The following is a 15,869-nucleotide window of genomic DNA, read 5'->3' as shown; positions in this document are numbered from 1 at the left end:
CAACAATAACGAACATTTTATTTTTGTATGGGGACCAAGATTTAGCCTTGGTATCATCTCTCATCCTTTTCCCGGTAGTTGTGTTCGATGTGCATTTAGGGTTCGTCCCAGAGTTTCTTCCAGGCATCTCTTCGGGGGGGCTTTGACCCCCCCCCCCCCCCGAAAAATTTTTACCGCCCCCCCCCCCCCCCCGAACAAAATGAAATTTATATAATTTATATAGAAAATATATACTTTTAACAGTGTCCGCCCCCCGAAGAAAGTCTACCGCCCCATCGAAAATTTCAAGTGCCCCCCCCCCCCCCCGGAGAAAAAAGTCTGGAAGAAACACTGGTTCGTCCCTAAATGACGTCACGTTCCTTGTACGTAAGGGAAGTCGGGAATTTAATGACGATTAGTGACGAAAAGAATAGTTAAAAATTGTGATGACAGAAAATATTTTAGAAAAAAAACACAGTTCTAAAAATTAAAAAAAACTCCGTTTTTTTTATTGAGATGGGTGTAGAAGAATGACTTTATTTTACGGGTGGGGGTCTGTCTTTTGAGGATTTGTGACGATGGGGGAGGGGGGATAACAAAAAATCATGACGAAATTTATTGATGACCCTTAGAAGTGTAACAAAATCGAATTAGTTAAAGTAGTGAAAGTATTAGTATATTTAGCAAATTTTCGCCCTGTGCTTTCGACCAGTACCTCACTCACACCCTTGTTACTGTTTACTGCAATTTAATGTAAAAATTAGTGTGTATTGTAACAGCTTTCTATGCAGAAATAACTAACAATAAAATAATTAATAATAATTTAATAATAGTTGATAAAAAATTCAAGGACACCAAAAATATATAATTTAGCCTAAAGTGATTTCATACAATGACATAGCCTACATCTTTTTGATAAGGAATTAATTTTCCAAACTATAATATTTGCATCTCTTTCTGCTCTGCATTTTGTGTTACATACTTTCCTACAATATATTGGTTCTTTTTTTTTTTTTTACGATGAGTTATTTCAATCACCATTCATCATTGAATCAATTCGTTTTAGGGAGCATATTTACTTTTAATGGTTTTACAAAATTAGATTAACCAAATAAAGGGATTTAACTCTTACATATAGATCAAGAAGCAAGGAATAACTGAAATTGAAAGTCACTCGCGGGTAATGCGAAAGAATGCATATAATTATAAATATTAAATAATATTAAGTTATTAACTATATTAATATTGTGATATTAATTTACCATCATAGATCTATCATTTTTAACCTAAATTCTAGAATTATGTAGATCTATCATACCATTAAAATAAATGGTAAAATCTTGGCCTATCGGGGCTATCGTGACACTTGAGTCTTGACTGACTGTGACTTGTGTGTGACTATCGTCGTTTTCCGTAGTTTTAGTAAATTTTAGTTTAGTAAAAAAATACTTTAGTTTAGGTCAGTTTTTAGGAGTTAACTTTTTTAGTTAGGAAATTTAGGTGAGTTAACGGCCGAGGCTACTCACTTAGGCTAGTATTGAGGATCTAGATACTACTAGTAATGTAATGTGCAAAAAAGTTGCCTCATACTCAATTACTCATACTCACATACTCATTGTTAAGTTATTAGTTAAGACTTTAATTAATGGTAATCTATCGTTTTAGGTAAGCCTACGTAAAATCCCCCGCGACTAGTAATGTAAAACTTCTTCTAATTCTAAATTTCTAAGTTACTTTTTTTAACTATTTAGAATTTAAGCCTGTTACTAATAGTACTGTAATAACTGTAATAGTATTAGTACTATTGGACACTATTATTAAAATCTAGTTAGTAAATGTTTAGAGGCAACAATAATTAGCAAAAACATTTTAAAATAATTATTAGCAATACAAAATGATTAGCAAAACAATATTTAACATACTACTTAAATCAGTCTATCTAAATTTTAAAACGCTCTATATTAAAAAAACGAACCGACCCGCGGCGTATTATACGCCGCTATTTAGTTGTTTTATTTTATACTTTTCAGTAATTCATAATTTGTGAATTCGACAGTACCACTGCTGTCACTGAAAATATTTGCTTTAAAACACTATCAGTAAGTCGTTAAGGACGATACACCCCCCCCCCCCCCCCCCGTGAAAGCAGCCTCCGCTTAGCTACCTCCACTAAGTTTAAAATCGTTTCAAACTAAATTATCTGCCTCTAATAGCCGTCACTAAACCCGGCTCTATCATTGTAAACATTTAGCGTCAACCACAGCTCACCAGGCTTCCTAGAGAGGAAGAGAGGGGACTGCAAGGCGCGCTTACAGCTTGTTTTCTAACGTCTCCAAGAAGAGAATTATATATATACGAGCCGACCTGCGGCATATCATACGCCGCTATTTAGTTGTTTTTTCTACTTTTCAGTAATTCATAACTTGTGAATTCGACAGTACAAATGCTGCCACTGAAAATATTTGCTTTAAAACACTACCCCTCCCCCCCCCGTGAAAGCAGTTAGTTACCTCCTCTAAGATTAAAATCGTTTCAAACTAAATTATCTGCCCCTAATAGCCGTCACCAAACCCGGCTCTACGATTTGTAAACATTTTTAGCGTGAACCACAGCTCACCTGACAATGTGAGGGGGAGGGGGAGAGTGGGGGGGGTGGGTGGGGGTGGTGGCAATAGAGAGGAAGAGAGGGGACTGCAAGGCGCGCTTTGCAGCTTGTTTTCTAACGTCTCCCAGAAGAGAATTATATATATAGATAGATGATTTTGCCAAATAAAATATGGTTTGCAGTACTTCTGGTGGGTTCTGGAACAGTGTGACAGACTGTACGCCATTATTCTACTGGATCTTACTGCTAAACCATTCTGGAATAATAGCTGATGCTTTACTCTGAGATTACTGATAGGCCTACAATGGACTAGCAGTCATTTTTCTATAATCTTGCATAAATGTAATTAAGATTGATCAGACCATCAGTTTTTAAAGCCTGCAATTCTTTTCATGGTCGCTGAAAATAGAGAAAAACAAGATTTTTTCTCTCAGACTGGTTGACCAATTAAAATATATCACGAGCTTGGTTTAAGGGGCGGTAAAAAAAACCCACAAAATTTCTTGTTTTTCTTCATGACGGGTTTCTTGCACTTGTGGATACTTTTTCCAATTTTTGTATTAAGAAAATAATAACTTAAAAGAAAAAAATGTATGTGTTTAAATTACCATTTTTAAGACCCTATTAATTAAAAAATAATCTATTTTTCCCAATCTTACAAGCTTTCTATGAAAAGTTTTATAACCATCATCATATTGTATTTGGTATCATTGGAAAGCTGGATTTCTCATGTATTTGATCATCTTAATCTTAATTTCCATAATCTTGGAAACACCCAAAGCTTACAATCGGCTTTGCAGTTAACACAGAAATGTTATTTTCGTGACCTACTTTTCGTTACTTTTGGCAGTTTTTCTCAGATCGCAGGATTTTAACACTTAAAAGCCTACTTCTTTTTTATTTATTAAACAATGCCCACCATATTCTCAGTAGTTGTTCTTCATGCAAAAATAAAACTTTTGTCACAAGGGAATTGTGATGGCTTTCATAGAAAACAAGTATTTGGTAATTAATATGGATATTTTGAAACTTTTGAATACTAAAAAAGGTACGATTTTGTAGACCTTGTAAAATTCTTACTATTAGCTATTTCAAAAAGTTGTTGTGACAAGTTTCAATATATACTTAAATATAAGCAGTTAAAATTTGATTTCTATAGGTGCATAAATAAAAAAGCCGTAGCATTTTAAAAGAACTGAAAAATTCAAATTGGCTGAGGTTTTTTTTGGTTTCCATGACAACCAAAATTGTTTTAAACCCCTTTTTTCTTGCTGTTTAATACTTACTTTCATGTGCCATACATAATAGAAGTATTCAAAAGGCGGTAGATCTTAAATTGTAAAAAATAGAGGGAAAAAAAACGTGCATATCCCCTTAAGTACCATGGATTTCTGTCTTCATTTTGCTTTGTCATTATGATTGTTATGTAATAAATAGTAGTCTGATGTATAGCTACGGAACAGATAAAAAGTTAGCTTCAGAATTATTACTGTAACTTCTTTTGTTTTAGTTAAAGAGCTTGTAGTCACAACAATTGGTTAGTTAAAAAAACTGTTTTGCAGCTTGAATCAAGTTGATAAATTTGGTGATACTTTAGTTTAAACCTTAGAGCCAGCATTAGTTGAATAAATTTGGTGATACTTTAGTTTAAACCTTAGAGCCAGCATTATTTGAATAAATTTGGTGATACTTTAGTTTAAACCTTAGAGCCAGCATTATTTGAATAAATTTGGTGATACTTTAGTTTAAACCTTAGAGCCAGCATTATTTGAATAAATTTGGTGATACTTTAGTTTAAACCTTAGAGCCAGCATTATTTGAATAAATTTGGTGATACTTTAGTTTAAACCTTAGAGCCAGCATTATTTGAATAAATTTGGTGATACTTTAGTTTAAACCTTAGAGCCAGCATTATTTGAATAAATTTGGTGATACTTTAGTTTAAACCTTAGAGCCAGCATTATTTGAAAAATCGTGCTTTTGTTAGAGAAATTTCTATTTGGATTGGGCAGCCCTGTAAAATGTTATTTACTGACTATTGGCTCAAGAAAACTGATACTATTTTAAAAAAGAAACATACTTTCTGTTGCATAACTATTAAGTAGATTGAAGTGCAATTTTGCACTGTGTTATACTAGGCTACAGGACATTAACCCCCCCCCCCCCCCCCTCTCGAGTTAGAATCCTATAGAATTCTATACCTATATACTACTTTAATCCTAACCTTAAGAAAAAAACCAAAACCTAAACATCCACCTTAGTCTAAAACTTAACACAAAACCAATGCTAGACATTGTTTTAAGCCTAACCCTAGCCCTAACCCCAAACCTACTCCTAACCTTAACCCTTACCCTAACTCTGTCCGGGGGGATAATGTCCTACTGGGCGGGGGTAATTGACGGGGGGGGGGGGGGGGAATTCCCTGTTCCCATTATACTATTAATAGCTGCTATAAATAGCTATATTAAGTCAGACAAATGTCCATTTATGCCTGAAAATGTCTAGATATTTCACTTTCAAACAGCTTTATGAAAACTGGATGTCAGTAGCATTACTATATTTTACATTATACACTGAACATTTTTTTTTTGTATTTTAAAACAATTGTATGCTGTTTCAGATTTTTAAAAATTTAGACATGATTGTTCCCAAAGAAATAAAGGTTAAAAATTTTATGCAAGGAACTAAAGCTGTAAAATATCGCACATATATATACTTTGGACTTATTGCATATTCAGTGGTTGTTGGTGTACCTATATAGTAAGTATGCTTATATTTAGGTGATACTCAAAATATGTCTTAATTCAAATAATGAGATTGAAACACAATGTCGTAAAGTTTTTGTCAAGTTGTTTGCATCATTTTGTTTTGTGTCTATACTTTTTAAAATTATTTGTTGTATCGTTTTGTTTCAGAATTTTATTTTTATTCATGATTTATGGTAATTGTTTCCCCAGCTATTTGATGAAGCCAAGTATGGAACGTCGCCGGGAGTCAATAAAACGGAAACAGGAAGAAGAAGAATCAAACCTGCAAAAAATGTTTGAACTTAGGGCCCAGTTAATGGAGTCTACAAAAAACTCAGATTGATCTCAGCACAAATTTCCCTACAAACTGTCAGCAATAATAAACTTTCTTAAATTAACTTACACATGTTGTGGTTTGGGTGTGGTTTGGTGTGGCTGTACAATTTTTAAATGAGAAGTGTGCATAGAAAATATATAATAAGTTATACCAAAGTAGAGTAGAAATATTTTTACAAAACAGATGAATAGCAAGCAAAACTTGCATATAAAGTAAGAATATAAATTCAGTTACATTCAATCAGAGCTAATATGGGTACAATATTGAATTGAATTAAACAATTGGCTTCAAATATAAATAAGGAATCAGTGAGAGAGTAATCATTAAGGGATGGAGGACAATGATAAAGATGGTGATGATGTTGTGTTTGTAAGGGTGGAATGTGGCGCTTCACCTCCTTTAAAAAATGACAAACTTTCTCTTCGAATCTTTGATGCTGAAGCAAAGACCAGAGCCAGAAAACTTGTAGAAAAAGCAAGTGCCTTATCACTAATGAATAAAAGCCTAAATGACTCGCAAGATTTCAAGGAGGTTCCCAAGTTAAAAAGTTCACGCCTGAAATTAAAATCTGCTGCATCTTCACGTGATAAGACAAGTGCCATCAAAGTGAAACCATTAGATAGCTATGTTACTAACACATCATCTGTGCATAGACTGCCGACCAGGACAGAGTTCAAAGGCAGTAACATGGAAACAGAAAATGAACACCCTGACCATCATAAAAACAAAGCTCCCACAGAATCTCCATCAAAACTCAATGAAATCAGATTTGATGCTAATGAAAACACTATTGATGCTGAAGGAGCACTGATGAAAACTTGCATTCTTTGTGGACAAAGAGTAGAAAAATCCACTTTTGCAGAACATCGTCAAAGATGTATGAAGGGACATTTTTCAAAAACTACAGGTTTGTTCTGCTCCTAGATTTGCACTGATAGACACAACAAAATACAGCAGCTGTTTAAGTTTAATTTAAAATAGTATTTCAAAATGTAAACAAAATATACAGACAGAACTAGGATGTTTGTTGAATTAAAAAACAATCTGAATAAGATAATTTTAGGTGCTAATCAATTATTCTTTGAATATTTTTAGAAACTAGTATCACAGAATTTATCTTAAATAAATATTTGTGGAAATTTTGGTTAGACAACTATTCTTTAAATATAAGTATTTTAGAAACTGGGAGGGTCACACAATTATTATTTGAATGTTTTTAGAAACTGGTGTCACATCTACCATCTCTGAGCGTATCAAATGTCCCATCTGCCAGAAAGACTTATCACATATGAACTATCAGCGACAAACACAGCACACAAACCATTGTCTTAATCAGGTAGGGCATTGTCTAGCAATATAAGGCAACATAATCATTGGACTGATAAGTCACTGTTGCGCTTTGAGAAACTGAAGGTTTAGCTTTTAAGTAAATGATGCATGGTTGTAAGAAGTTTAGTCTATGTAAGGCGATACAACACCAGTAGTAATGTAAACTAGGTCTACAAGGTAACACAGAGACCATCATTACTTTAAAGACTTTTTTATTAAACTCTTGGGTGTGGGCATTGTGAGATCATCCAAATTATACATTCAGTTAAATTTTGTAATGAATAAAATACAACATTAAATTAATGTCTCTGTGAGTCTTGCTTAAGTTGGGGTAGTCCAGTTGTTGCTTCACCAAGTTGGTCACTCACAAGTTGGTCATCACCAAGTTGGTCACTCACAAGTTGGTCATCGCCAAGTTGGTCACTCACAAGTTGGTCACTGCCAAGTTGTTCATCGCCAAGTTGGTCACTCACAAGTTGGTCACTGACAAGTTGTTCACTCACAAGTTGGTCACTGACAAGTTGGTCATGGCCAAGTTAACCGTGATCAGTTCAAACTTGTCAGCTCACCAGAGTGTGTAAACTAAATGTTGTATTATTACTGTTGGTTCACTTTTTTGTTTACAGGAGCTAAAAAAGTTTTCATGCTAGCCATATTATACAAACATAATTTTTTTTTACTGCTAAATAGATTACTATTGTGGTCATATTTAGACAAAAATTGTACTGTGCAGGTGGAGTCCGATGAAGAAATTAACAAGAAATTTGAACAGCAGTTGTTACTTGCTAGAAATGCAGTTCTTCCTTGTCCGCTGTGTAGAAAGAAATTTAAAACAAAGACAGTAAGAATATTTTAATTCCATGGCTTATATCTCCATAAGTTTTGTAGCTGTCCGATAGGAGGTAATACATGCACCCATCAATACATTCTATAGGGCCGTCAAGCACATCTGAAAAAATGTGCTACCCTCACCAACATGACAGTGGAGCAAGTGAAAACTATTCTTAGACAACAAGAAGAGGAGCATAACTCCAAGCTTGATGCTGGCATCTTGCCTGAAGAGCTTCAGTAAGGTTTTTATTACTTCCCTTGCTACTGGCAAGTTTCTGAACATTTTTATTACTTCTTTACTTTTTTTCTTCTGCTCAAGACTTTCTTATATTACTTATATCATGGAGGCTTATATTACTTAGTAGAATTTAGTCCTGGTTAGACCTTACTTTTTTAAATAGTGTTCAGACACTCCTCTGATTTATCGGTAGTTTTGTACACTCTGCTATCAGAGTGGGAGAAAAACTGTTACAACAATAGAATATGTGGTGTTTAGTTTATTCTTGTATTAAAAAAATAATAAACATTCTATTGTTCTTTTAGCTCCAAACTGAAAAAGAAGAGTGACAACCAGTCTAAGCCTAGGAAACCAAAAAAGTTAGTATCCTAGTATCAGGAATTTAAAATTTAACACCCCATTTTGAGTATTATCAGCTATCTACATATATTAGAGAAAAAAAACCAAACAATGAGTTGAATCTTTTGGTCAGCTATCTACATATATTTAAAAAAACAAACAAACAATGAGTTGACTCTTTTAATCAGCTATTTAAATATATTTTAAAAAAACAAAAACAATGATTTGACGCTTTTGGTCAGCTATCTACATATATTTAAAAAAACAAACAAACAATGAGTTGACGCTTTTGGTCAGCTATCTACATATATTTAAAAAAACAAAAACAATGAGTTGACTCTTTTGGTCAGCTATCTACATATATTTAAAAAAACAAAAACAATGAGTTGACTCTTTTGGTCAGCTATCTACATATATTAAAAAAAAAAACAATGAGTTGACTCTTTTGGTCATCTAAATATATTTTAAAAAAAACAATGAGTTGACTCTTTTGGTCAGCTATCTAAATATATTTTTAAAAAAACAACAAAACAATGAGTTGACTCTTTTGGTCAGCTATCTAAATATATAAAAAAAAACAATGAGTTGACTTTTGGTCTCCCAGCCAAGAGGATGAAGAAACCCAGCTGGCGCTGGCCCTGTCCAAGTCTCTAGCAGAAGACGAGGCCCAACTAGAGCTGGATGTTTTAGGATCTTTAGCTATGGTAGCACCAACAGCTGCAGTTCAGCATCAAGTTCAAGGTCACAACACCAAAGGAAAAGGAAAGAAGAATAAAAAGTAAGCCTTTTCACTTTTTTACTGATATGATTTTTTTAAAGTTAAATTTTTTTTAATAAAATGGTTTTTTTTATTGGCTTAAGAATGATATAACTAAAAAAATAAAGAATACATCCAATGTATATTGTTCATATAAACAAGTGCTACAATTTTTAAAAATAAGCTTATGATTATAAAAACACTATACTGATGATTTTTAAGTTATATTGAAAATAAATATTTTATTGAAAACAAATATATTGAAAATAAATATTTTGTTGAAAATAAATATACTGAAACTAATAATATAAACTATACTGACAATAATGATGATCCTGACACCATTTTGTCCCTCTCAGGGAGGAAACAGGAAGCCTGTTGCTGAGTTTGTCAAAAGAAGAAGCTATGGAAAGAATTTCTCACAGAGTTTATAAATACATCTTTTCAACTGTAAGTTACAATTTTTTAAAATCTGATTTGAAATTAATGATTGTAACTTTTTCTGGCATCCCTGTAACCATTTGGTTCTAAATTTCTCAAAAAATGAAAAATAAATTAAGTTTGCCCAGATATAAAAAAAAAGAAAGAAAAACCACAGTAATAATGTTGCAAGCTTCTGTCTTCTTATCAGTGACTAGAGGTGCTATGTACACTTAGTCCTTGGACTATATGAGCTATGTACACATAGTCCTTGGACTAGAGGAGCTATGTACACATAGTCCTTGGACTAGAGGAGTTATGTACACTTAGTCCTTGGACTAGAGGAGCTATGTACACTTAGTCCTTGGACTAGAAGAGCTGTGTACACATAGTCCCTAACCTTGAATTGTGTCTTAGTGATTGAATAGGATTAGCATGGCATAAGAAGCTTGCTGAGCTGGGCTTTGTATTTTACCAGAGAAATCTCTACACACAGGTCCAATCAACATTAACAGTTAATACACCACCATTCAGCCGAGTGGGCAAGCCAGTCGATGGGTCAGTGGCTGAAAATATTTTCTGGCATAAAGCAGCTTTAGATGCAGGTGCCCCAGCCCAGAGTGGCAGAGAGGAGTTCTACGTGAGGGAGCTGATGCCTCAGGTCAGCGTCAGCACGGTGGAGGCTGGCAGCAAGCTCAAGAGGCTGTCAGTCATCCCGGGCAGGAGGAGGTCTGGTGACCAGAGCCCCGAGGAAGGTCAGAGAGTAAGTTACACCTGCTTTCATATACAGCTATTAGCATTGCTGCAACTTTTTAAATCAAAGCAGTTACCAAGGTTTCCATTATTGATTGAAATTAATTATTAGTTAATTATAAGTTATATCTATCTGTCAATTATCATTCTAATCATGGAAATATATATATATATATATATATATATATATATATATATATATATAATATAAGCGGGCTGAGCGTGTGTCAGTCCTTCTGTCATCGCTATAGATTTTGAAACCATAAAAGTAAACATCGCACCATACTGTGCTTTTCAGTGCACTGCAGTGTTTTATTATAAGAAATAGAGTAGGGTTTGTTTATATAACAGCATAGAGCTATTTTATAATTGCCACCGTTTTTACTTTTTTGCATAACGTAAAGAAAATATTAAATACACGCACATTGCTAAAGCATATTAAAAGGATCAATATCAAATATCATTTTCGTTTATATTTCTAGAAAAAATTGATACATTTTCATAACATAATAACAGTAGGGTAGAAAAATCTAATTAAACTGTTTAGTAATTTTGCCAAAGGAGGTAATTTAAAAATAAATTGAACTCGCGCTAAAAATGTGAATGCAAAATCTGCAAGACGGAATAATTGTTGGAATAATATAATTAGCAAAATGTGAATGCAAATTATGCAGACGTGTAAGAGTACATTATTGTTGGAATATTATAATTAGCATTGATTGATAAAAGGCTATATTTTATTTATTTTATTCACTGAATGTACTGTTTACTAATTAAAATTTTTAATCAACTATTCAAGAATTATTATATTAAGTCATCACGTTCATTAGGTGTGCAATGGTTTTAGTCATGAAACTTTATTGTAAATTTTAAAAAGTACTGAAAAAAATGCATGAATTTATAAAGTGCAATATGGTAGGTAAAACACGGATATTCTAAATACTGCGTTTCATTTATTTTATACACTATACATATTGTTTACTAATTATTATTTAATCTTTTGGTTTCCGGACAAGCTAGGGGTTTTATAGCAGAGGCGTAGCAAGTGGGGGGGGAGGGGGTGCAAATCGAAAGTTTGAGGGGGCGGGGTGGAAATTGAAAGTTTGAGTTTGTCCCCGGGCGCCGGAAAGGGTCGCTACGCCTCATTCACGGAGTCAATCGCGTCCGCCGGCGTTCGGAAAGGGCACGATTTGGCGCTACGGGCTAGACTGTGAGCAATATGCCTTGATGATTGCATTTAAATTGTTTTTATGGTACGAGTATTGTGGTTTTTTTTTCGTTTGTGATTTATTTTTTTTTGCGTTCATTTGTGTTGTGTTTAGTTTTGTTCTGTTCCCAAGTTGGTACATTTAAAAAAAGATTTACCGTGGCGGAGCACGGGATGCAGCTAGTATATATATATATATATATATATATATATATATATATATATATATATATATATATATATATATATATATATATATATATATATATATATATATATATACACACACACACACACATACATATATACATACATATAAATAAAATTATGTTTCACTCTTGCAATTGATAGATTGAGGCCACTGGTGAGACTCAGGCCTCCCAGACTGTGGAGATCCTGGCTGAACTTGCCATGGAAAGTGACCTTCACTACCAGGGCTCTCAAGCTGATGCCAGTCAAGTTGCAGACGCCGGTCACTTGAATGACCTGGATGCACCAGATGTGGATATGGGTCAGTTAAATGACCAGGATGCACCAGATGTGGATATGGGTCAGTTAAATGACCAGGATGCATCACATGTGGATATGGGTCAGTTAAATGACCTGGATGCACCACATGTGAATATGGGTCAGTTAAATGACCTGGATGCACCACATGTGAATATGGGTCAGTTAAATGACCTGGATGCACAAAATGTGGGTCAGTTAAATGACCTGGATGCACAAGATGTTAAAGCTGAATTACCTGACCAGACTACCCAAGCAGGCACAGGTCAGTTGAGTACCCCAGCCCACCACACTGGTGTTGATGTCCTGTTGCCTACAGCCCCAGGTGTAGCCCCAGCCCACCACACTGGTGTTGGTGTCCTGTTGCCTACAGCCCCAGGTGTAACCCAGCCTGAGGCCAACACAAGTTCTGGTCTCTACACCCACAGCCCTAACAAGGTGAGCACATCACAGCACTAGCTACACATTTACTGGGTTCTACTAGCACTATTTCAGTCATATTACATTTATTGGGTTCTACTAGCACTATTTTATTTACATCACATATATTTCACAACTGTCTGAATAAATGGAGTATGTTTAAAGTGTACTCACTGACCTCAGCAGAAAGATCCAGCAGTTGCCAGAAGTCTGGAAGATTGTCTGGCTGCCATGGTCAGCTGTCCTCTCTACAGTGACCTGTCCATCACTGGTCCTGACGGGGGCAAGATCCCAGCACACAAGGTCATTGTACACGCCAGGTGTCCACAGCTGCTCTCTGTAAGTCTCTGGGTCAGTAGGGTGGGTCAGTAGGGTGGGTCCCTAGGGTGGGTCACCGGTTTGGGTCACCAGTCTGTGTCAGTAGGTTGGGTCACCAATCTGGGTCAGTAGGGTGGGTCACCAATCTGGGTCAGTATGTTGGGTCACCAATCTGGGTCAGTAGGTTGGGTCACCAGATGGGTCAGTAGGGTGGGTCACCAGTCTAGGTCAGTAGGTTGGGTCACCAGATGGGTCAGTAGGGTGGGTCACCAGTCTGGGTCAGTAGGTTGGGTCACCAGTCTGGTTTAGTAGGTTGGTCATCACCAATCTGGGTCAGTAGGGTGGGTCACCAGTCTGTGTCAGTAGGTTGGGTCACTAGTCTGGGTCAGTAGGTTGGGTCACCAGTTTGGGTCAGTAGGTTGGGTCATCAATCTGTTTCAGTAGGGTGGGTCACTGGTCTGGGCCAGTAGGTTGGGTCATCAATCTGGGTCAGTAGGTTGGGTCATCAATCTGGGTCAGTAGGTTGGTCGTCACCAATCTGGGTCAGTATGATGGGTCAGCTGCTGAAAGGATTCTATCATAGCTATCATTGAGGCTGAAACTAGTGTTGTGCTTACAACATGTAAGGGAATGTGGTAGAGAGATAGAGCACATGATTACTGATCCAAAACTCTCAAGTTCTGTACACCAACCAGCTGGGGTGGGTACCTGATTTCAGTCTGCTGAACCTTCTTATTTTGTATGCCAAGTGAGTTAATCACATGAACACTACTTGATCTGCCCATGGACTGGTCTGAAAGGGTATCTTTACTTTACTCCAGCTGGCAGTTGGTGACATCATCGACCTGTCCAGCTACAACCACCACAGCATCATCTGTGTGCTGACCTACATCTACAGCTCCCAGATAGTCCTGCCACATCCCTATCTTTCAGATGTGGTCAAGCTGGCCAACAAGTAAGTCACTGTAGACTTTTAAAGGCTTGAACATATAGCGTAATGCCAGACCGTGGCAGGCATAATGGTGAACATATAGCATAATGCCAGACAGTGGCATAATGGTGAACATATAGTGTAATGCCAGACCATGGCATAATGGTGAACATATAGGGTAATGCCAGACAGTGGCAGGCATAATGGTGAACATATAGCGTAATGCCAGACCATGGCAGGCATAATGGTGAACATATAGTGTAATGCCAGACCATGGCATAATGGTGAACATATAGCGTAATGCCAGACCATGGCAGGCATAATGGTGAACATATAGTGTAATGCCAGACCATGGCATAATGGTGAACATATAGTGTAATGCCAGACAGTGGCAGGCATAATGGTGAACATATAGCGTAAGGCCAGACTGTGGCATAATGGTGAACATATAGCGTAATGCCAGACCATGGCAGGCATAATGGTGAACATATAGCGTAATGCCAGACCATGGCAGGCATAATGGTGAACATATAGCGTAATGCCAGACCATGGCAGGCATAATGGTGAACATATAGCATAATGCCAGACCATGGCAGGCATAATGGTGAACATATAGCGTGATGCCAGACCATGGCATAATGGTGAACATATAGCGTAATGCCAGACTGTGGCATAATGGTGAACATATAGCGTAATGCCAGACCATGGCATAATGGTGAACATATAGCGTAATACCAGACTGTGGCATAATGGTGAACATATAGCGTAATGCCAGACCATGGCATAATGGTGAACATATAGCGTAATGCCAGACTGTGGCATAATGGTGAACATATAGCGTAATGCCAGACCATGGCATAATGGTGAACATATAGCGTAATGCCAGACCATGGCATAATGGTGAACATATAGCGTAATGCTAGACAGTGGCATAATGGTGAATATATAGCGTAATGCCAGACCATGGCAGGCATAATGGTGAACATAGAGCATGGTACTGGCACATAAGGTAAAACATTATAGGAAACAGAATAAAAGTAATTGTTTAGGCAAGTTTAACATACTTTGTCTTACTTTACTTCCATGTAATATTTGCTACTCAAAATGAATCGGCAAATCTAAAAAAAAATTCCTAAACTCAATCTATGTTTAATCTAAAAAAAATGCCTCATCTCAATCAAGGTTTAATCTAAAAAAAAAAATTCTTATCTCAATCTAGGTTTAATATGAAGGAGCTGGCGGTAGCAGCTATGGGTTCTATAATAGCAACAGATTTACCCCAGCCAAATAGAGGTCAAAGGTCAGAGGTGAAGCAAGAGATGACCCTTGGTGAACTCTTGCCTCCAACCAGCCACCAAACCTCAACAGTTGATGCTAGCACCAGTGCTAAAGACAACCAGAATGGTGCTAGCACCAGTGCTAAAGACTATCAGAAAGGTGCTAGCACCAGTGCTAAAGACTATCAGAAAGGTGCTAGCACCAGTGCTAAAGACTATCAGAAAGGTGCTAGCACCAGTGCTAAAGACTATCAGAAAGGTGCTAGCACCAGTGCTAAAGACTATCAGAAAGGTGCTAGCACCAGTGCTAAAGACTATCAGAAAGATGCTAGCACCAGTGCTAAAGACTATCAGAACGATGCTAGCATCAGTGCTAAAGACAACACGAAAGGTGCTAGCGCCAGTGCTAAAGACAACACGAAAGGTGCTAGCGCCAGTGCTATAAACAACCAGATAGGTGCTAGCACCTCTAGTAAAGACAGTCCAACAGCTCTAGAGCTGACCAAGAAAAAGCTATCCAACACTGTGAATCATGGGACAGACCCAGCAGCTGATGTAGAAGACAGCACAGCTGCCCATGTGGAAGACAGCACAGCTGCCCTTATGGAAGACAGCACAGATGGCCATATGGAAGACAGCACAGCTGCCCATATGGAAGACAGCACAGCTGCCCTTATGGAAGACAGCACAGCTGCCCATGTGGAAGACAACACAACTACCCTTATGAAAGACAGCACAGCTGCCCTTATGGAAGACATCATTGCTGCCCATATAGAAGACGACACAGCTGCCCATATGAAAGACAGCACAGCTGCCCTTATGAAAGACAGCACAGCTGCCCTTATAGAAGACAGCACAGCTGCCCTTATGGAAG

General features: G+C 36.7%; 1 protein-coding gene across 1 annotated transcript; it reads left to right on the top strand.

Moving 5' to 3' along the window:
• Positions 1-1,020: 1,020 nt before the first annotated feature.
• Positions 1,021-15,842, top strand: LOC131935070 (uncharacterized). The gene is made up of 15 exons (XM_059291355.1): positions 1,021-1,159; positions 5,205-5,344; positions 5,542-6,575; positions 6,889-7,004; positions 7,731-7,838; positions 7,932-8,065; positions 8,372-8,425; positions 9,010-9,183; positions 9,522-9,612; positions 10,079-10,345; positions 11,894-12,487; positions 12,653-12,808; positions 13,609-13,742; positions 14,938-15,784; positions 15,822-15,842. The coding sequence occupies exons 3-15, from the start codon at positions 5,999-6,001 to the stop codon at positions 15,840-15,842; spliced, it is 3,273 nt and encodes a 1,090-aa protein (XP_059147338.1). The 5' UTR covers positions 1,021-1,159; positions 5,205-5,344; positions 5,542-5,998.
• The last annotated feature ends 27 nt before the right edge of the window (positions 15,843-15,869 follow it).

This window comes from Physella acuta, unplaced genomic scaffold (assembly GCF_028476545.2).
Source record: "Physella acuta isolate Inbredline_101_S28 unplaced genomic scaffold, ASM2847654v3 ptg000131l, whole genome shotgun sequence".
Classification (NCBI taxonomy): domain Eukaryota; kingdom Metazoa; phylum Mollusca; class Gastropoda; family Physidae; genus Physella; species Physella acuta.
The sequence above is the reverse complement of the archived record's forward strand: the minus strand, read 5'-3'. Positions and strand labels throughout refer to the sequence as shown.